General features: G+C 40.5%; 1 protein-coding gene across 2 annotated transcripts in view; it reads right to left on the reverse strand.

Annotated features, from left to right (window-relative positions):
* Positions 1-3295: 3295 nt before the first annotated feature.
* LOC131692012 (phosphatidate cytidylyltransferase, photoreceptor-specific) overlaps positions 3296-23949 on the reverse strand; it is a 71510-nt gene continuing 50856 nt past the window's right edge. Inside the window, exons 4-9 of one of the 2 annotated variants that reach the window (XM_058978838.1) lie at positions 14233-14409; positions 13675-14163; positions 13475-13606; positions 5013-5147; positions 4851-4952; positions 3296-4740 (exon numbers count right to left, since the gene is read on the reverse strand). In XM_058978838.1, the coding sequence (XP_058834821.1) occupies positions 4863-4952; positions 5013-5147; positions 13475-13606; positions 13675-14163; positions 14233-14409 (1023 nt within the window). In that variant the 3' untranslated portion in view covers positions 3296-4740; positions 4851-4862. Of the gene's footprint in view, positions 4953-5012; positions 5148-13474; positions 13607-13674; positions 14164-14232; positions 14410-23949 lie in introns of both variants that reach the window. The other variant, XM_058978837.1, reaches the window with a different exon arrangement.

Below are 23949 nucleotides of genomic sequence, written 5' to 3' on the forward strand. Positions count from 1 at the left end.
GGTATAAAAAAATTTCCAATGGATATGACGATATTGTTGGCAATGGACGCAATGGGGCAAATTTTATCACCTCATCTACAATATGAACAAGATTGTGTGTATTACTCGAAATTATGTGAAAAAACTATGGTAATTTTCTATAAATGTTTCGAAAAGATTCTGAGCAACAGGAAGATATTTCTTACGGTGTTGACTGGAACAAATTGTTACGGCATAAAATAAATCAATAAAATTTTTGTAATGTTGTTCGTCAATAAAAATTTTGAGAAGTGAAGTGTTATTCCGATATAGTTAAAAAAATGTTGCGCATTCTGATGCCTTTCAATGACATAGAAAACCTAATCCCGTACTTTACGATGTATTTCCAATGGCAACATTATATTTCCTAAAATGTTGTCTATTCTTTCGGTACTATATTTTGGCCACTTAACATAGTGCTTTTGACCTTCGTTATAAATAGTCAGCAACTTTTTCATAATTCCTAGATGCAACAGATGCAGCGAATCTGACACTGTAATGTCTTCAACAAGATCAATAGGCAGACGTAGTAGAGGTGTTTCGACGATTTTTTTTTTAAATTTTCCACCTGCTCTAATTTTGTAAACCTGATGATATTCACCATATGACCGGCTACGGCATCCTTAATCTGTTCGCTTTGAAGCCTTCGTTACAAGAAATATGTTCACGTGTAGAGCGTTGGAACGTTCTCCAACAATACTGCGTTTAAGACAAATGAAACGAATTAAAATTCACTGGCCCTGCAAATGGTACATACGATAAAAATAGACAAAATTATTACATTGAATTAAATTACCTTTAATAAATGCCCTTGCTGGTAAGTCGCAGATAAATGCTCTTATTTTGACTGATAGTATACTGTTGTTGATAAATTTCAAAAAAGCTTCGTCCACAAAAGGCTTTAAGAATTCCTCAATAAATTTTGGTTTGGTCTTGCCGTGAAATATGCCTATGGTCATTGGTTTCATTTCCGGAAATTCGAATATTCGTTAATCAAAATTGCCCATACTTGATCGGTACCGTTTTTGAAAAGCGGTAATCGGTCAATATTTATATTTACAGATATTGATCGAGACTGACTGAGGTCCCAAATTCCTCGCCGAAGGCATGCGTCTGTAAAGAAATTGTAAACTTTGGCTCAGCTTTAACACAATACAAATGTAATATTTTACCTAATCCATGTTGCCAATACTGTTCACATATGAAATTGAGCAAATCAGGTTCTTTACGAGAGGTTCACAGCATCGGTTATAACAACAGAGTCGATTTAGCAGTGGTTTTAGTGCAGAGTGTGGAATTCGATGTTCATTGCTCGAAAGTTGAAGGAATGTGGCTAAATTCGTAGTATTATCTTCTTCGGAATCTGTTCCTTCATCAGGACTGTACTGCCCATATATGCATAAGTGTCCCATATTGAAAAACAGCAAGCAGAGAAAAACGCTGTTCAAGATTTACATTTTTCGTTGAGCCTTATGGATGGGACAACCATGTTGTGGTATTTTTTCGATATTTTCTGAACAAACCTGGTGATCTTATTTGTGCATTATGATTCAGTGGTGATACAGATTGTATTCAAACAGATATCTCATTTTCGACAAAAATTCATATGGGACTCTTATGCTTATATGGGCAGTGTAGTCGAAGGACACTTCAAGGTCAGAACCGTAGACAAAAAAATCACCCTTCTTTGCAGGATCTACACAAACATTAGGTCCATCCATTTTGAATTTTACTTCGATTTGTTTTAAGGATATTAAAATTATGGAAAAGTCATTTATCACAGGCCTCAAAACGGCTACGGTGATTACCGTCATCGGGCTTATAGCCACCGGACTTACAGGCTCTATATTATAGTTTCATATACCCATATACGGCTTAGTTTACTGCTTGTTATCCTTAAAGCTTATTTAGACCCTATAGACATTAGAAAGCCATTAGATGGTGAATATAAAGCTTTTACTTTAGTGCTTAGTGGTTTGTTGGGTCTTGCTGATCCCGTTATTATTTTATCAGCATGGGGGTACATATGATAGCACTCAACGCTTCGACGAAGACCCTCTTGTCGAGCCTCTTTGTTTTTTACCTCCGCTTTGATTGAATCACACGCACTTATTGTCTACTGCTTCCAATAGTGTACCGGATCGCTTGATAATCACTGTGGGTGTATTCCTCGCACACTCTCCAGCTCAAACTTCCTGTCAGCCCGGGGCTACAAAAGGTAACATCAACAACTAATTCTCGACCTATATGGCGGTATGTACTGGTGGTACCATCGTTGGCCACATCTACATTCAGCTTTGCGAAGGTCTCAAGTAGACTGCTCCCCCGTGGGTTACTGAAGCGGCTTCCACATTCTACTGCCTGAACGTTGAAATCGCCAACACGACTGGTCTCCGATCGGTAAGCTCTTCTGTCAGTTTGTCGAGCATTTCTGTGAGTCGATCGATCGATCGTCCATCGCGAAGGAACGTAGCAGCTCCAGAAGACTCAATTAAAAATCTGCGCGATAAATCACTTCCTGAAATGGATATCTTCCTGCAGTACGAACCGCCGCTAGTTTTACGTTATCTCATATCCAATTTTCATCGCTGACCGAGATATGGTATGGCTCCAATATGGTAGTTACATCGCACTTAGACTCCGCTACAGATTGCCGCAGAAAGTGTTGTGTTGGGTCGCAGTGGTTGAGGTTGATTTGCGTCACTTCCGCTGTGACTTCATTGCAGTCGCCTATTTGAAGGTCGGACATTGTGGGTCTCCTGTAATGTAGTTGTTACCTTCTTCGTTTGCACAGATCAGACAGGTCGGAACCTGTCAGCAGGTTTTTACCTTAAGGCCTTCTTCACCTCACCTTCTACATAATTTGCTCCTGTCAGCTGCACTGCAGTTTCTAGCAGATGATCGAACTCTTGACACATGAAGCACACTTCCGGTTGCTGAGAGACACACAGTGGACATATCGACCAGCCTATCTTGATCTTCCCGACTTGTTTGCTGCTTCGACTGGAAGCCTAACCGAATACAGAAAGGTCCCTTCCTCATACAGATCGTCATATGCACTTCTCCAAACTCGCACTTTCGGTGAGCTCTTTATAAGCAGAGCTGTTGGACTTCGGATCTTAGTAGTACTAGAATAGTGAAGTGCGCTTAAAGTCCCTAGTTTTAGTTGTATATTTCAATTACGATCACGATTAATAATGGAATAGATAACAGCCAGAGGAGATTATCACTGTCACTCAAGAAAGGAGTTTCACAATACATACAAAAATACAGTGAGTTTACACATTTACATAAGGGGTTCTGTTCATTAAATATCAATTTCGTTTCACTTCCAGTACAAACTATAAACCATAGAACTACATTCGTCCAACATTACTGAAACGTTTCATTTAGAAAATAGTTCTTCAATCATGCTATTCCTACGGATTACATCAATGGTATTACTATGTTCCTGTTTCTTTTACTTAGAATCAGGACTATAATCTAAGAGCTCATAAATAATGTTTCTCCTGCACTGTTTTGTCACTATCAACTTGCACATTTGGATGCTCGTGTTCAACATTAGTAATGCTTCACTTTCATTATGATCATGGTGATTTTGCTCAGTACATTTTTGCCCGTATATTCTAATGTGGCATCAGCTCTAATGGAGCATTTTTTCTTAAGCATGACTCAATTTTATGTAGATTCGGATACGTACAGTATTCTCTAATCAATGTGACAACTGGTTTGATATTATGCTTAAAGTATTCACTGCCCGCATATGCGTGGTCAATGAAATAAACACGACTTGAACCTCAATGTTAACGACATCAATAGACAATCACAAAGGGAAGAGGTATGATATAGCTCATTTTCTGTAGACTCTTTGATCGGTAATATGAAACGAAATGAACAACACCAGCAACGAAAAATAGCTGATAACTGAGAGTTTATATTTTTTTAAACTATAAAATCATAATGAACTCCGGTGAACTGAAAAGAACCAATCTTCTCGCCACAAAGGGTACCACTAAAATAGGGTTAACAATTGCACAGACTATGTGAATTTTAAAGCTTTTAAACGAAAGAAATACACCGTCATTCACTAGAACCAATAGTATAATAATAGTAATAATCACAACAATTTCCTCATTAACTGTGAATTCATTTCCAATTATTCGAGACTGCTATCATCCCGAAGGACTTGGAAATAGTTATTAACAGCAAATTCGGAATGTAGAAACTTCGTCACGATAATTAATTTATTCTGCACCTACGCTGCGTTTGTAATAATAAGAAACTTTCAACAATTCCTAGTATCGCTCTGGTTAGGCTACGCATTCACTAGCTCTCAACGATGATTGACAATACAACTAATTGTTGACTGGGATGACGCTTTCTCCTATACTGTTAAGATTATCATAAAGCCCTACTAGAGATAGCTAAGTTAACAAGCAGGTCGTTCAATCTATACATTGATACAAATAATGGATTATTAGTTATTCATTGGTATAGTAAATAATCTAAAGTATGTCAACAATTTTCAATCATCTTGTTCCATCGCACTAAACCATATTTGATGTATTAGATTAAATGATTTTGCTTTAATCGAAAAGATTCCTGCACCACTTGTACCAGCAATATTGTATGTATAGATTATGACAATCGGTCGATCGATGGAAGGACTGCTGATCTATTAGTCCATTCGCCATGTCTGCGTTTACTCGTTTGTTCATTCTACTGTAAGTATGATTTCATAGTTTTACATTTACAATGCTTGATTTAATTAAATATTGCAAGTTCAGTATAGTTTCGGATTGTTTGTTTGTTTGTTTGCATATATTACTTACGGTACTGTGCAATTAGTTTAGTACAAGTTCGTTTCGCTCTTCGAGACTTGCCTTCAGTTGGTTGAATAACTCTAGCTGCTGTTCCGGTTTGAGACTGTAAACCTGGAAGAACGGTATGCGGTCAGTTGCAGTTGAGGAAACGGTCATCGATTGACCACTTACCATATTCAGCAGTTTCTGGGGAGATGCAGTACGGATGAAACTAGAAATGTAAACATTTACGAAGGTTGCCATCAAGAATTGACAATCGAAGCGATCCATTATGCCACCGTGGCCGGGAATCATGTCTCCAAAGTCCTAGAAAGAAAGCAAAAGATGGAGAGTAATGTAACTGCATTGACTGACCAAAAGCACTCTAGTCCACTAGCATTATTATCCAAAAAGTGCCATCAAAACAAAAAAAGGCCAGTAAATCCTCACTATGCTATAATTCTCCTTAGTGGAGAAAAATTTAGGTAAAAACTATTCTTTCTCCATTAAGTAGCAAATTGCTTTAAACCATCTTGCCGCATAAAGAGCACAGAACCTATAACTAAATTATTTATGGAATTTGCGTTTCGACTTCGTCTCATCAGAAGCCGACACTAACTTAATGACACGACTAAGCTAGCGTCGGATTGACACTAGCTCCAAAAAACGGAGACACAATTTGTGTTCCTGTTGTTTGCTCAGGAACACAAATTGTCTCCGTTTTTTGGAGCTAGCGTCAATCCGGCGCTAGCTTAGTCCTGTCACTAAGCTAGTGTCGGATTCTGATGAGACGCAAATACCATAACTAATTCCTTAAATCCTGCTACACTAAATCGAATACAAAATCGCCCTCGTTCTAATTTGGACGTTTACTCGTTCGATCAAGACTGAAGGTCGAGTTTCTAAGAATCAACTTTACCAAAGATGCTATACTACTAAAACGTAATCACGAGGAGTTATTAATTTATTTTACTTTTTTTCAATTTCTAACCACTTTACAGCGTCCCAAGATCGATGCACCGATGGCGACATCTGGGGACCTAGCATGGCCTTTATTGATGTCTGTTGATTTCGAATCTTGCATTCTAAACTTTTCTAAAAGTCTTGCAATATGTGTTGATGGAAATGGAATACATGATGGTGATTGATGAAAATATTGTTGATTCAAAATGATGCATATCAACTATCGAATGTTGTATACTGAACCAAACGTCCTTGCTTATCATGTCATCCTATTTGTAGTAGGCGATCAAACCCAAATACATAACGCGCCAAATAGAACTTTTCATACGTCAATAAATGCTGTACAATGTTGTTGTCAGAGGCAACTCAGCATTGAGTGAAGATCGGGTCAATATGGATGTTTTCTCATCGCAATCGATAACTTTCGTTGCTTGATGAATGAATCAAATACCATGTGTTGCAATATTTTTGGGCTAGAAAATAAGGATATTTTGGCATTAATATTTCTAGGGGATGTTCTAGTGCCATAAAGGCCCGTCACTATAGCTTTCGAAAGCCCTTCTTAAGCTTTGAAGCGTCAAAACTGTCTCAGTCACTTCGATTGAATGCGGAAAATCTTATGAAGCATGTGCCTCACTGCTGAATGGATAAGAATCGAAGATAGTGTAGCATACTTAGCTTGAACAATGATCACTTGGAATGAATGAATGGAAGAAATGTAAACAAGCAAACTTGGTTACACTTTTCATGGATTCAGATTTGTTTGCAGCTTGAAAATAGGTTACTATGGAAGGTTTTCGTCTGTACCCATGTTCGTGCATCGAAACCATGGATTACTATCAGGTTTGAATGGGTGCTGAGTGTTAATTTTGATGAAAATTGGCTTCACATGATGTTACCGAAGCGATAGATATCCATACCCAAAAAGTTTACAGGTTCTCCTAGCTCAGTAATTTCTTTCTTTTTTCTTCTGCTTATTCAACTCATGATTCACTCTTTCGATGTCCGAAATATTCTTAGCTGCTATGAGAATACCGTCGACGTAGACAAGTAGATAAATGCGCCTTCCCAAGCGAATACCCAAAAAAAAATCGGGAGCGGGTTTTTAAGTGAAATATCGATTTTCGAAACATCTGCCAGAAATGATGTTTCGAGGCACACTTTTTATTCTATTTTGATTCTGTTTTAATGTAGCTTTGTTATGCAAATTTTCCAAAGTTATACGGTTTTTTTTAATGCGGATCTATACCATCATAGAGCGCGCGTTTGCGGATTCGCGTTTGTAACTTTGTAAGTACTAAAACGTTCACATTGTTACCGGAGTGTTATAAAGCTTGCGCGATCGTAGGTGTGCGTAGATGATCGCGAAGAACTTAAGCCATCGTATGTTGATGTGTTTGTCGCGCGTGCTCGCGTGTTAGTGATTTCGCGTGAATAAATTCGATTTTGTAACCCTGTGGCCATTCACATATTCGCGTGTGTTCTTGGATGGCCACGCGGACTGTCATACCATGTTCACACTACAGAGTTAAAACATGTTATAACAATTAGCAACAAGAAACATGTCATCAAGATAGCGTTAAAACACGTTTTAACTCGTAGTGTGAACATAGTATCACTCTGATATATAGTTTTCCGTGCGCGGATCACATTCTGACAGGGAGTGAGTTACTCCATATCACTAGAGTTCCCGGTCATGTCGCCACGTAACTTGTGGTCCAGTGGATATGAGAGCTTTCTTTTTAGTTGATTCAATTGAAGGCATGGACCTAGACTTCTGGAATCGAGGACTTCCGGACTTAACCGATTCATGACCGCGCGAGTGCGGGGGACTGTAGGTTCACGCTTGAGACCGTGTTTGAATGTTTATAAGTGCTGAGACGTTCATATTATCACCGGGATGTTATCATGTCTGTGAGAGCGCGGGTGTAGGTTGCACGGATAATCGCGGAGGGCTCAAGCATTTGTATGTTTGTTTGTCGCGTGTATGTGATTTCGTGTGCATAAATTCGATTTTTATGTCACCATGGAACGTGTTTTTTTTTTACAATGGAGAATACATTTACGTACTAGCCCAGTACACGTGCTATTAGTGTCGGTGTGTCGGGCTCTAATGGTGACGCAGCCATTAATACCGACTAAACTCCATTGGGGTCCGCCATTGTTCCGCCCAGGGACTACCTCTCGGTTTTACGTCTGGGGGCATGGCTGTACTTGATGTACTCATTCACACTCGCTCACGCGTTCATTAATGGCCTTGTTGTTGGGCCAATTTCGCAGCTCGAAACACTTCACGGCGGTTCTCTCTTGCATCCTCGACACGGGCTCTTTGCATCCTACGTCTAGCTCTGAGACAGGCTGAGCTTCAGAGCTGAGAGCTGCAATCTCGGCACTCCACTAGTATACAGGGCATCTGCCGTTTCTTGGCATAGTGGCGTCGCACGCGCGTGATAAAACGGCCACCAGCGCATTCCCGCTTAGACTGTCGGTGTTGGCCTCCAGTCCCAGGGCCGCGGTGAAAGCTTCACTGTTGGTGATTGGACTTTCACCCGCGTACCTGACATGGATCTCCCACCTTCGGATGCTGGACACCATAGTTGATCCTAAAGCGGATTGCTAAATGATCGCTATAGGTGTAGCCTTCGTCTATCCTCCATTCCATGCCTGGAACTAGGGCTGGCAAATGTTACGTCAATCCATGCCTCCACCCCATTTCTACGGAATGTGCTAGCGAAGCCATTATTAGCTAGCACAGTATCGAGTTTCGCAAGCGCCTCCATTAGCGCTTGGCCCCTGCTATTTGTACACCGACTTCCCACTCTACTGCCCAAGCGTTAAAGTCTCCCGGTATGACTACCGGTTTCCGGCCCACTAGGTCAGACGAGAGCCTGTCGATCATCTGGTTGAATGGTTCTATGGGCCACCTTGGTGGAGCGTAGAGGCTACAGTAGAACACACCATTGATCTTGGCAATCGCAACACCCTCGGCGGAGGAGTGTATTACCTCTTGAACCGGGAACCGTCCCGTTGTACAGATTGCCACCATCCCGGACCCGTCTGACACCCAATTGCCGTTGCCGGCAGGGATGTTGTAGGGGTCTGATAGGAGGGCGACTCCGAGACCGACTACCACAACAGCTGTTGGGCTGCTGCACAATGGTTAAGATTTAGCTGTGTGACGTTCACGGCTTCTTCTTATTTGCCTCACCGAAGGGACACGAAGGTCCGCCCATAGCATGATTACGGACTTGCTTCTAAGCGGTGCAGATAAGGCATTTATGCGCCTTAGTGCAGCCCCGCTCCTTATGCCCTCCTTGCCGCAGCGACAACACAGTTTGCTCCTGTCTGTACTCTTACATTCGTACGATTTATGGCCGGACTCAAGGCACCGATAGCACCTATCCACCGAAGGCGGCTGGGGTATGCTAATTAGGCATACTGACCAGCCGATTTTCAGTTTACCTATCACGGTAAACTGAAAATCGGCTTTCAGTAGCCTGAGGTAGGCTACTTGGGTGCCGGAGGGTCCCCCTCTCAAGCGCACAGAAACCCGCTCGATTGTTACGTCGCATTGCTCCTTGACGGCTGCGACGAGATCGTCTGCGGTCGTGAACTCGTCCAGATGCTTACACTGGAGAGTCATTTCCGCCCCTAACGACCTCACCTGGGCGCCTTCACCCAGGACCTCTTGGGCCAAGGCCTTATAGACAGCACTGGATTATGCGCCTCGCTTCAGCACCAACAGCATTTGTCTTGTAATGGTGCGTCTAACGCTGCGCACGTCTTGCTCGAGGGCCGAGAGGCTTTCGGCCGCCCTCATCGACTTTAGGACGTCGGCGTATTTGTCCTTGTCGGTCTTTAACCACAAGACCTCGCCTCTGTCCTTGGTCTTCTTCGCGGGCCGCGGTGCATCCGGTGTCGGTGTCGGCTTCTTCTTAGTGACCAGGGTCCAGGGGTTTACGCCCCCCTGCCCCGGTTGCGCCAAGTTGCTGGTGTTTTCTTCCTGCCCGGCGGGGTAATTTGCGCCCCGGTTTACCTCGACCAAACGGCGTTTGGCCGTGACGGTTACACGACGTATGGTGTTGGTTTTTGCACCCTCGCCTGGTGACTTCCTAGGGCGCTTCGCGTTCGACGCCGTCTTGCGCTTGCCCTTGCCCTTCGAGGGTAACTCAGCCGCCGTTTTGAGCGACTTGGCTGCTCCATAGAAGGGGAAGGCCCCTGTCTGGGTACCTATGTCGGCCTTCTCCCTTCGCTCCCTCTTGGAGGCCACTGTCTGTGTTCCTCTGTCGGACTTTTCTCCACACCCACCCTATCCCCTGTCTTGCGAAGGGAACAGCCTTCCGGAGCACCAGCAGGTTTCAGCTCCTTGCTGATATTTTGCTTCGCGTTAGTGAACTCGATTATAGTATCAAGCTGCTCCACCACTTTACGCATCGCGGATAGTGGCCCGTCCAGCGCGTTGGTAGGGCTATTTTCTACCACTGCTGGGGGGTCACTGGTGCTGTCGGATACAGCCCTCGTCGCTCCACTACTCTCCCCACTGGGGGGAGACCTCATCAAACCACCTTTAGCAAAGGGGTTCGGCACCTCTGTTTGTTTGTTTTTGTTTTTCACGTCGCTCATTGATCCCACGAGTCGCGCAAGAAAGAAAGGTCCGCCACGCCAGAGCTCCGCAGTAACGTGGTAAGGGACGCTTACTGTGGAGGTTGCCCAGGTACCCCACAGGCTCCGTTAACGATCGAGCATCTTTTTCACTCCCTCAATCACTCATCCCTCGGCACGGGTCGCTTCTCGCCTTGGACTTGGGGTTATGACCTATTTTTCTTTACGTGGTGACCGCGGCCCAGATCATCACAACCGCCTTTCCCAGGGCTTTGGACCTGTAGCTCTGGTTCTCAATAGTTCCAAGTACGTAGGTTATTATAGACATGCTACTATTGAGATTCGTCATTCGCCAGCGGAATTATGGAACGTGTAGTTTAGTGGATATGAGCATCATCTTTTTGATTGGTCCACCTCAAGGCATTGGACTTATGCTACTAGGGGCGAGAATAAGGGTTTCCGAATGAAACCGATTCATGATTGCGCGAAAACGGGCATTTGCATTTGATACTATGTTTGTGAATTTATGTGCTAAACCGTTCACTTAGTCACCGTGGTGTTATCCTATTTGCGAGATCGTGTGTGGAGATCGTGGGTGTGGTTGTGCGTGCGTTGATCACAATGTAGCTTAACTAAAAAGGAAATAATCGTATCCCAAGTTTCTGTGAATTAAACACTGTAGAGTGCTTTTACCGCTTCGTACTTATTGTCCTCGGGATGATTACTGACCACAATCGTCGCATGGCATATCACAGATTGATCAATTTTGGCGACGATGTGATAGAATTTTGTGAGGTCGCGAGCGTCATTAGAAAGCGCGAATTGTGTCTCTGCCTGAGCAAACCACATCACCGAGTCGTTCTTCCAGAAGTTTAGAAGCTTTACGGCCACACCGGCGGCAAGTGCCGCATTTGTTTGCTCTTCGTTTGATTTTTCGCGTCGTGGTCACCAATTGTGGTGGCAGATGAAATAAAACGACCGTTTACTTGTAATGACGCGTTAATAATAATTTCTTCCTTCTATTTCGCTTCTTCCTTTTCCTAATGTTTTAAGCGCAAACTGTCGAGAGGTGTGTGAAAGTAGTTTGGAGAGTTGTGTGTAGAACGATACTACAGATTCCTGGGTTTTCAAAAAACTGCATTCCGTTTGCCTTCGCCTCGGTTGGGACGATGGAAATTATGAACTTACTGGAATCTGACAATGAGTCTTCATTATCACCGGTAAATTTCTGCTAAAACTATGTTCAGAGTTTCAGTCCATTTCGCATTTAGCTGCCACCAACACATCTAATAGTTCTTCATCTAAAAAATTGTCCAACCTTCCTAAACATACTTTGACCAGACGAGTAGCAGTCTTATGGTCTTCTAGTACTTGTAGCTTCACATTGATCGAACATTCATTATTGACGAAAGATTTGGGACTCAGGATAGCCTTCCGTGTTTGCACTGTTCTGCACTCATAAGTATTACAATTTGGTCAAAATTGAGTCTAGTATCATTGCTAGAGCTTCATCGGTAGTGCGCGGAATAATTTTAGATTATTGTAATGCCTTCCATGGCGGAAGTTGAAAGCATGCGTTCGTCAATGATGGGAGTAATTTGTGTGGCTTCTTTGGTGGCAGCAGACTCTCTTTTGCCAATGTTATAAATCGTGCCGCAAAGCTTACTATCTCGGTATTATGTCTGCAACGATGTCTTTTTCTCTAGGCACTTTTGCACGGAAAATGACGAAAGACAACGATTGTTTACCTCTTTGTTCTAACCCAAGAAGGGGAATGAAAATCTAAGATATACTCTTGTTTGGTCTTCAAAACAGCATTTTGTGCGTTTGTACTTGGCCAACGACTTCATGAAAAATTTACAAGATTCTGCTATAGTATCCATTCATTCAGCAACTTCTGGCAGCATATTCGTCAACCTTATAACAGTTAAACACTTTCCGTTTATCGAGAGAATCTGAATTGCGAAGCAAATCATCTGTAGTGTTTAAATGAGAGCTTCTTCGCGTTCAAGACTGAGACTATCTTTAGCCGATACCTTCAGCATATCGCCTAGTAGCCTAGAAGATTGCATCAGAGCTGAAAGCACCATGGATGATGCCCCGAATTTCATTATCCACACGAAGTTTTACCTTTTGTAGTGCCACATCATTTGGCCCCGATATTCCAGAGTTGAGTTGTGGTCTGAGTGATGATTCTGCGATCTGAAGTTTCTGATGGTTGAACTACGTGGATGTTGGATGCAGTTTTTGAAGCATCCACCGAGGCGAAACAGTATTTACTACCTTGTGATTAGTTGTCCTTTCCCTTACGGTCTTCTTGTACTGCAATGCTTTTAGACGAATCTTTGTATTGTCAGTTTGTTGAGCACGTTTATGCGTTTATATTCTGACGTATATGTTCGTCGATGTTATAAGTGAATGTGATTATCTCTATTTTTTGCATAACCCAAATGCCATACTCTACACTAGAGAAAGCTGCTTTTTATTGTTAAGATATGTTGGTCTCGATGTCTCGCAAATTTGAAAATTGCCGTAGTGAGAGATTACTTCATTCCTGCTACACGTTTTAGGTTACTTATCTGCAGCATTTTCCTCCCCTTCCAGTTCAATCAATTCTACCTGATCATCTTCCAGTTTAAAGTGTACAACGCCCAAATACCTCCACTAGACGTTAACGTAAGTAAAATTGAACGTTTTCCCATTTATGTTGTATAAAATCAAAAGCTGCCCCGCCGCTTCGAAAGTGGCATCTCCCGCCCTTACTACTCTTGGAACGAATTGTCAATCTTCGAAATCTTGTGAGTGAGAAATCTCCTGTAGCTTCCGCGAAGATCAGGAAAGAACCCGTAGCCTTAGCTGGCTAGAAACGTTAAATTGTCCCCACGTTGCTGCTCATATTAATTTTAATGCGGAGATTTTCAAATTGATGAACAATTGACTGTGCTATTGTATAATGATCGCTTGCCGCCCAAGCAGTACTTGCAACAGAAGTCTCGAAATAAATGATTGACGGATTCAAAAATCTGGGAAATCAAAATTCCGGTCCGGATATCATTGATTGCAATGACAACACGAATCACAGTACATACCTTGATTCTGAATGCCCGTTTGAATCCAGAAGCAAAGAAACCTCCAAATGGTCCAATGACGGAGCTGAAGATACTCAGCGACAACGAATGAAGCATGAATGGATACATAGTAATTGAATGCGTTGTTCCAAACTGAAATGAAAATCATTACCGGTCAGTCTGTTTCGTTAAATTATCGAATTCTACCCCCTAGCACTTACCATTGTAATCTCGTACTCCTGCCGTTGGAACAGATAACTTGGCACACAGCCGACTTTCATCTGCCCTTTGTCTTCCGAGAAATCGATCGGACAAACGAAGTATTCATACTGACAAAGCAAGTACGAGAACAACAATCCAAAGACTACCGTGGCGAAGCCACCTCCTATGAAACCCTCCCAGGTCTTTTTCGGGCTAAGTTTGATCAACGGTGTCCGACCGAAGAAGAACCCAAACATGTACGCCATTACGTCATTGCAGACGATCATAGATACCGGTACGATGAACCAGATAAGTCCCTCGAAAATGTTCTGGATGATCAGGTAGCTTTGGGTAACAACAATCAGCAGCGCGACGTGAGTCCACGCGAATAGGCTAAACTGTTTCATGTAATACTTTTTGACCAACGACAGGACAAACCACACGAATCCGATGCAGTACATGCAGAACGAAAGGAAGCGATGGTATTTCACTAGAAATCGGAGAGAATCCTGGAACGAGGAAATATTCGGTCATAGATTGCGTTTGTTGAACCGTTAATAGATCTGTAGTGTACTTACCACTCGGTTGACGGCTACGCCAAAATAGTCAACGAGATTCTCGCCATAGAAGAAATAGTTGGATGTTAGCAGGAAGTACCAGGATAGGCTGCGGAACCAAGGCAACCCGTGAATACGATACACGGAATAACCGATGGAAATGATCTCCTCGAAGCATTTTACCTGTACGACCAACGTCTGGAAAGGGAACAGGAAATAAAACAAATTACTGACTTTGATCATTTGTGAGGTATTGAGGAGATTTAACCTATCATAGACATTATTGAACTATTAATTATTATCGAAAAATCCAGAACGCAACCATAGCCATAACCGATCATCGAATTTATCCTATCCGGTATAAAACTCCTGTCCTGGTAGACGTTGGAAGTCAGATTTGACGTATTCAATAGTAATTCTTCAAAAGTGCTAATCAGACTTTTGTAAACAAACTTATTTCGCTCATTATTCCGCTACCGAGTTGAATTTCATGAAAAATACACATGAATCAACATCTTTATCCTTGGTAGAATCAATTTTAAATGTTTTCTGTGTTGAATTGATAACAAATTAGGAGAAATCGGCAAAACAAAAGTTTGTTTACAAATCTTATTAGCCCTATTCAAATGTTGATATGGTATTCTCCGTCAACCATCACGCAGCAATGTATATGATATAATTTTCTACAAACCGCTTAGTTGCTTGTTCACCGTACAAAAGAATAGTGTCGTTGCCCCCTCGTTGCATAGTGAAAATGACTGCATTACAAAAGAAAAAAGACCTTACGGGTGAAGATCATTGTGATTGACTTTAAACAACCTGGTATAAAACCTACAATTCGCGAGGTGCAACAATTGCTAAGAACAATCATTCGTACGGTGACTCTCGGACCGATAAGACGTTCTGCCCAGTTCGTGCAGTGTAATGTTATAATGTGTAGTGCGTAGCTTGCTAATCCACCTTCAAGGTTATCTCACGTGCTGTCCACCTTTTCAGGGCGTTGGCATTTTTCTTCGTTTTTGTGTTTGCGTGTGACCCGTTTGTTTGGCTAGCAGAGTAGTGAAACAGCAGTGTTTCTTTTCATGGGAGCCTCCAAGATACCGGTATACAAGTTCAGTATCGCTATTATATTACATACTATCCTGCACAGGGCAAAAGGTCCGGGTAAAAATGGCTTCCGCTTACAATGATTCGCCTCAAAGTGAGATGGATGTCCAAATAAAATATACCCCCCGTCTCAAGCTATATCCAGTGCTGTACAATATAACGATGGTTTTTAGATTGTGACGGTAAATATGAAATGACCGTATGAGCATACAAATGACTGTCATTTCATTTCCATTTTCTTCCCAGATTCATCACAGAAGTCGTACGAGAGAGGGCATAAGGTGTAGGCATGAATGCACTATAATATTATTAGTGGCAGCTTGAGAACCTCAAAAAGGCTGAGAGTACTAGTTTCTATATTCAAAAATTCTTATTTACCCCTTTTTTAGAAGTGAAGCAGTATTTACACACAGTCGGTCTTGCCAATCGTAAAACCAAACTTTACGTCTGCCTATACCTTATCTGGTATCATCTTGGTTTTTGACGGTCTATCCCTGAGAATGTTCATAGGAAGGGCAATCTCTCGGAGAGGGTGCATTGAAATGACAGACAGATTGAGCACCATTTATTTTGTATTGGAGTGGTATTGAGTTCTTTGCGACCGGTCTCACGAACACTAATGATGTTTCCTGGTTGAAAACAAACCCATTTACTTTTGCCGTCTTTGTTTATTATTTTCCACCAGCTGGTGATGTAGTGTTTGTGTCATGTGACGTGTACGTACATGAGCCGTAGAAAAGTCTATGCGAAATACTAATAGTGTATTGCACTCAGGCAGCATGCGATGCTTTGGTGAGTTCTTGCTTCCTTTTTCTGTTTGTTTTAGGCAATTCTTTTTGCGAGCTGATGAAGATGATCATAATTTTATTCATAGAAGGTATAAATACGGTAATGACGATCATCTTGTTACAAATAATAAACTATTATTAATAAACAGGCGGGTTATTAATAATAGTTTATTATTTGTAACAAGATGATCGTCATTACCGTATTTATACCTTCTGTGAATAAAATTATGATCATTTTCAATTCCTCTCAATGATGATTCCGATGAGTGAGAGAATCGCGGGAGAACCGCCTTACTGTTGCGAATTCATTGGAGTGAGAACCGTAACTTTGACTGCTAACCATTACATAGGGCGCTTGCAGAGCGCATGTGTATTGGTGAGCCGTTGGGCAGGCAAAAATGACAGTTGCATATAATGTATATCGAGCGAATAGATTAATTTTTTTTAAATAATTAATTCACAATATTTAGAGCAAATATGAGAAAATGTAATGTATTATAGGAATCACAATTAAACATTCATTGCATAACATAAAGTTTTCTATCGTTTGAACCAGATCCGCGGACAAAATAAGTAAAACATTTCCAAAGTTATGCTTCATAACCATGGAAACAACGAACATACCAAAAGATGTTTGCCCAAAAAAGTGTTTCTTATTTCAAATTTGTGAAATATCTTATGCATCGAGAGTTTATGCATACAAGAACGCTTGTAGACTTGAAAGGTTTTAAGGCTTACACAACTTAAGGGGGTAAGGGTTTCAGTATAAAGAAAACACTTTTTGCGACTTTTTTTTTAAATTTGAGTGAAGCGAATTAATCAGAACTTTTGTACATTATAATATTTCCTTTCATTAATGTGCTGTAATTTTTCTATGCAAAAATATCAACAAGCGAGTCGGATGCGAAGCTTTTTGTAGAACGTCTCTGAAAAAATACGACTTGCAGTGTTAACTGCCATTCAAAGACTACTGAACCGATTTATTTCAAACTTTGCATACACCTTCTATGTAAAAAATACCTGACCCCTACGTTGAGTTTCAGAGATAATTTTTCAAAAGTTTTGATGGATTCCCTTCAGCTAGATTTCTAGAAAAATCGCAAAAAAGATTTTTTTTCCTGCTGAAACCCTTTAACCGTCCTCCCACCCTTTGGTACAAGTTTTAAACATGTTGAATTTGGCTATCTTATCATAAATAGTAAGGTGAAATTTTATGCTATTTCAATACATATTTGTAAAATGTAGCTTGTAAAAAATATAAGTTTTATTTTTTATAGATGAACAAATATGATATCTGAAGTGAGTGTCAGTAGATTCTACAGTAGCGAATCAAATGTTTCTTACGTTTACATGCTTGGGTTTGGAAAATTTGGTTTGATACCAAGTCGGTCTACTTCAGTGCATTTAGTTTTGTACATTTCCGTATGATTGAACCGAGTTGTTCTGGAAAATTATTCGCCTGCGGAAAGCGAAACCATACTTCCTCATCCGATTGTCCTTTTTCAACCATTAATTACACACGTACTAAACACGGGTTTTTATGTAAAAATCTTCTAAAAATCCTTTGTGTTTATTAGCATATAATCACAGAGTATTATTATGAAACTGGGTGGATTTATGGTTGAGAATAGTATCATTTTGCTCGAACTTTTCAATTGCTGCATGGAACGTCAACAGGCAATGTGTGCCCAACAGATGCTTTGACTGTGTGTGTAGCAAGAGCCCTATTCTAATTTTTTCTAGTACACAGTGCGGTAAAATATCAATTTCAAACGAAAATAATCGTTTCAAGTGAAACTTCGAGCCTTTCACTGTAAACATGCCACCACTATATCAGTTGAGTTCGGCTGCCGTCTTCGTTTGAGTCACTCAAAGTTCACTGTCAATTGAATAACAGGTTCTGGTCATTTCGACATAAATTTTTCATTAGGGCTTAAATCGCAAATGTAAACAAACTGCGTTTTCGCTATTACGACATTATGCTACAAAAATACTACAAGATTGAGGTGAAAATTAGTTAAAATGGTTTTGAGTTCGATGTATAATTAAAGAAAACAAAACGGCGAAACATGAATTTTCTTCGAGATTTCGACTTAGGCCCTTCTTCTCATATGGAATATAAAGGCCAAACTTACATTTTTAGACAGAAGCGGCCGTACGGTTATTATTCACAAATAAAAGAATAAACGGCGGTTCTGTTATATAAATGATAATCAATATCTACTATGATCATGTCTACTCGATAGTTGTTGCACATAAACATTCGAATATTTCGATATTTTCATGAAATTTGAAGAAAAGATTCACGCGCCCTTTCTTTTACATTGGGTTTCTATGCGCCCATTTGCTGAGCCCTATTAAAAAGTATACTGTCAAGCTCGCCCATTTACCCAGCCCTACCCAGCAAGACAGAGTCAGTTTAGCCCATTTACCGCGCCCTTCTGAAAGTTATGTATACGGTTTAGCCCTTCCGCAAATGGTGGTTGCTGAAGGGCGAAATCACGACTGGGATGCAAATTGGGCGTAAGCATTTTTTTAGTTTCTACCCACTAAAAGCACATAGGAATTGAATTCTTTGTTATATTGTCATAAGGTTTAACGAAAAATGCTTCCGGAAAGACACGGTCATAAAGTAATTTATACCTACAATAAAAACTACATTTAGAAAACCTTCGCCGGATATTGAAACTGATTTTTCTCCATTTGAGTACATTGCGACTTAGGCCCTAATGAAAGATCTGTGTCGATTTGACGTTTTTGCCTGTTTAGTTTCTATTGAACACCAACCTCACATTAGCACGGTCTCAGCTAATGGAAGTGAACCATTCCAATGAACAACTCACAAATGAATATGAAGGAACACTCACTAACATAAAAATAACTCCGACCAAGATAATAAATAATATAGGGTAAAGGCTATGATAAGACGAGGCAACTCAAGACAGATACAGGTACGAGCATTTTTTCTCTGGATGAGGGAGGTTGTATTTTTTTCGATGAAGCTGATAAATCAGGAGGATATGAAAAAGAAAAGAATAAAACAAATGACGTAGTGGGCTTTTCTGCTTAATTTTACAAGTATAAAACAAATTCACTCAAAAATGTCAAATGTTCCGAACCTTTCTTTCTCTTCTTCTTGGAGAGTTTTCTTTCCTTTCTTGTGCCCTGCTGTATAATTGTTGACAGATGACTAGCGAGGTTGGCGGTGCAGCCAATTTCTTTGTCATATTTAGATATGTTGCTATAATACACATAATAATGACTGTTTTATTAACTCACATTTCGCCAAAATATATCTGGAACTAATCAATCCAACATTTTTATCATATACTACATGTTTCTAGCAAATTTGGCCAGCATAACAGCCTATTCATCAGAATCAAATTTGCCACAAATATTGAAATAGAGATGGACGTACTACCAAAATACAGAAATATACAGAAATCGTATTACTAGTTGCCTTATCTTGTCTTAGGTGTTAACGGGCGAACTCGTTAAAGGTCCAAGATGATAGATAACGGAAATCGATTGTTAAAGTCATTTTAAATGAAGGCGTAGTTGGTTGAGTGGTAAGCGTGACAGTCACCCATCCCAGTTAGTCTGGGTGCAATCCCAGCCGAGGTCGCTGAGATTTTTCTGAGGTGCAAAATCTTCCTTCGGAAGGGAAGTAAAGCCGTTGGTTCCCGGTCCATGAGTTGATGGGTCGATATCTAGTTACTACCAAATATCGTCCTCCCGTGATACTTGTGGAGTGCGCAGTAGTATTTACGGCCTCTAGCAAAAGCAAGTATCGGACTAACGTTCCTTCCGCGATCTACGTTCGGGCCAGGCCGGCGCCGGTTTTGATCAATAAACACTTTAGGATTACCAGGAGTTGCACATTGAAAGATGTTTCCCTAATCCCAAGCATAACTATCTACTGATTCCCTGTGCAATTTCAGCTAGTCTAGATCGATAACGGAGTAGCAGCTAGGGGTGGTCGTACAAGGTCAAGCTCAAGCTCGATGATTGAAGTCATTTTTAAATCAGAGATGAGGGCAACATGGATACCATTTGAAAGGAGGTTAGGTCATTTTGAAATCCAAGATTGCGGCCTATAGTGACCAAGAAACTGTGAAAACAACTATCAATATGGGAATCATTTAAAATAATCATAAAATACCGTAATTTATAAATTTAGGCCATTTTGAAAACAAAGATGGCGGTTTTGGGTAACCACCACAGTAAAAACCATGATCAATATATATCTATATCGCTTTTGCAATGATGGTCACTAGAGGACGGAAACTGATGATTGAGGACATTTTGCAATCAATCAATCCAATATGGCGCCTTTTGGCTACCTCAAATCAATAAACCCACCTTCGATATGACCTATTTATAGCATTCATATCGAGCAAAACCTTTTCGAATTCTTTCTGAAAAAGAAAAGATCTGTAGACTGTGCTCGTAATGTGTTCCTATAGAACCAGTGTGGAAGTGTTTTACCTCTTCACCATGTCATCGGAATTGTACACAGGAAACTATTGGTAGAGGTGCAAAAAAAATAGCTGAATTACATATTTGATTTTAGCAATGAATTTGACAGCTTCGTACAATTATGATAGCATACTGCGGCTATCATATTTCTTTTTCAAAATTTCTTAAATTCGCAGAGTTCAGACGAAAATAATGAATCTACTAATAACAGCTTATTGAAACTGGTTGCAATGAAAAACGTTATTTGGTAGTACGTTCATCTCTATAATATTTTTGTTGGAAATTTGGTTCTGATGAATAGGCTATTATGCTGGCCAAATTTGCTAAAAACATGTAGTATGTGATAAAAATGTTGGATTGATTAGTACCAGATAAATGTTGGCGAAATGTGTGTCAATAAAACGGACATTATGTGTATTATAACAACATATCTAAATATGACAAAGAAATTGGCTGCACTGCCAACCTCGCTAGCTGCATACACTCATCTGTCATCTGGCACAAGAAAGGCATGATAACCAAAAATACGAAACCAGTTGTCTCTTTTTGTCTTAGGTTTACCCGGATCTCATTTGACTGGTGCTCACTGGGTAAATTGAAAGCGGATCTATTCATTTAAGAGGATCAAACGAAGAAGGTTGAATATGAATTGCGACTCATTTGAAAGCAGCGGTGAGTGAAGTACCATGAACCCAGCTTCACATCAACAGCAACTGATACGTTAAATGAATGTGAATGCTACCGTAGACGACTGATTGACTGCGTTCATTCAGTTTCGATTGAATGAAATGAAATTTTACTGCACTGCTAGTACATTTACCATCAGTACCCTGACGGAGCTCCGCACTGGTTATATCCATGCCCCTCAACTGGGCCATGATCTTTTCCTGGCTAAAGCCAAACAATGTCTGAATCTATTAAAGATTTCTCAGGTTCTGACAGAACGATTTTCGGGTTGTGAAAGAAACATCGAAAATTAACCCTCACGAGCTTAGGGTGATGGCACACAGTTTGAAGCAAGCAAATGATACTGCTGCCTACGGGCCTTTTACGAAGGAGTACAGAGTGCAAATACCAGCTAACCAGGTCGAAATAGATGGGGTCGTTTCCGATTCGAGTTTGAATTGCACGGATCGGCTGAAACACGGGCTGTTTCAAAGACTCAGTGCTTGAGGCAGTGAAGATACAGAAATGCAAATGGTTGCATTCTGGATCAATCGCAGCTGACGGAGAGATGGCAACTCAGGCTCTTGTCAAGTTTTCGATATTCCAAGAAACAATACAATTTAACGGAAAGCGATTACTAACCCTAATAAACATCGTTTGCATGAAGAGTCTAACAATGTGTTCAGGATATTATCCAAACGATATGTGCAATGGTGTCACCATTTGGGAAGATTTAAATGTTAAGAACCTCATAGTACTCAAGGAAGAGCAGGGAGTTGAAGGAAAAAAGTTTAGAAAAGCGTGGATTAGGGTCATATAAGCAAAAAAGACCCTGACTCCTACGGTAGCAGACAAAGGGTCAAGTCGCCGGTAAGCTTGCTCATATGACCCTTCCACGCTTTTCTAAATTTTCTCCCTTCAACTCCTTGCTCTCCCTTGAGTACTATGGCTCTTAATATTGAAAAATATACTTCACCTTCCAGGTCCTTGCTAATTAACCCTTTCATGCCCAACTTTTTTCTAGTGCATGAAGGGTTTCAAAACTATTCTTCCTTGAAAACGATGAGATCAAGAAACACAAAAAGTCTTTTTTCATAAAGATAGGTGCTTCCCTTGCAGTGCTAGAAGCTGCTCAATTTTTACCTTTCAATGCTCAATACAATTCTACAAGAATATTTACAATAGTCCAATTGCATGGAAAACGTAGCCAAAGACAGTCTAAACTGATAAGTTTTATCAGTTTATAAAAATATTGCACAATAACGAAGATATATGAAAAATTAATTTTCCGTCGTCAACATATGGCAGCACTGCTTCGTTGGAATCCAATCAGAGTAATTGCAATAACTTTAGTTCTTGAGCTTACTTGTTTTTGCGAGCAAATCTTGCCTCAATCAAAAGTTAATGCTGTTTAAAAACGTTGTTGTCCTCAAACAACATGGGCATGAATGAATGAGTTAAATGCCGTAACAACAGTTATCATATGAGCAAGCTTAGAGTTTCCCGGCGACTTAACCCTTTGTCTGCTACCGCAGGAGTCAGGATCTTTTGGCATTAGAAATACGAATCACCTGAGTCTGTGGCGCGTCCGGACATCCGTAAAGTAACTTAGTGACTTATGCTGTCGGAACCGACGGCACTTGGACGGGCTAAATTTATTTATTAGGGAATACCTATGTAATTGAAGATTTCTAATCAGTAGGATTTTAGTGCCAGTCCTGTACACTAAAAATCGGCGGCGAAGTGTGTTAATATAAAAGGTCAAGTTCCGTAACGGATGGTAGCACCAAGGCTCTGCTTATTGAATCCTCAAAAATAGATGGAGTCCATGTTATTGGTCATGTATCTCAGGATGGCGCTTTACGCTCCTTCGCTTAACACATGATATCTCGCGTGTTTTTTGTAAACGGCCAATAAGCATGCTGTCACAATTCACTTTGAAAAAAAAAAATCTGGACAAAGGGTGACTCGTCGAGAGTGGATGTTACATTGTTATGAAAGAGAAAACTTTTCTATTTCGTGTACTGCTGTGATTCATAATCGGCGATTAATGGTTTGTCCAGAATTTTCCCTCATTTTGCCAGTATGATTATTGGCCCTTTTCAAAAATCACGCGAGATATGCCATCAGTCTTAAGCACCAAAAACATTACAGTTCTGTGAAATTTTAAATATAAGTTCGACGTAGATTTGTATCTAATATCATTCAAAGTCATGTGTTTAATGGTTACGGTTTTTCGAAAGCGGGAGTTGACGCTAGGTACTTGAAGGCGACGGACAATTTATTGTGCTGACGATTTATTAGGGAATTCAACCCGCTTCAATCACACAACAATTCGAAGACTTTATTTGAATATTTGTTCCTTCACTAACCGCTCGGTATATTTACTTCTGATGTTTGGAAACTGGTAAAAATACAGAAAACCCCAGATTCGACCGACGTTCGTTTGTGTTCGACTGTAGCTCATTTCATTTAAATTCTAGCCACAAATCTTTATATTCATGAAATCAATTGACGCTAGGTATTTGGAGACATTGCAGGGAGCATCTATTCAAGAGACTGTATATTAGGATGCCAATAGTTTGTATGGAAGGAAAATATTAATCGAATTTTATAACTAGACACACATCGAAACCAACATAGAAATTTAGAATATATTTAGCGTTGCGTATAAGACGTCAAAGCCCTGCAAAAAACT

The sequence above is a fragment of the Topomyia yanbarensis genome, chromosome 3 (assembly GCF_030247195.1).
Source record: "Topomyia yanbarensis strain Yona2022 chromosome 3, ASM3024719v1, whole genome shotgun sequence".
Classification (NCBI taxonomy): domain Eukaryota; kingdom Metazoa; phylum Arthropoda; class Insecta; order Diptera; family Culicidae; genus Topomyia; species Topomyia yanbarensis.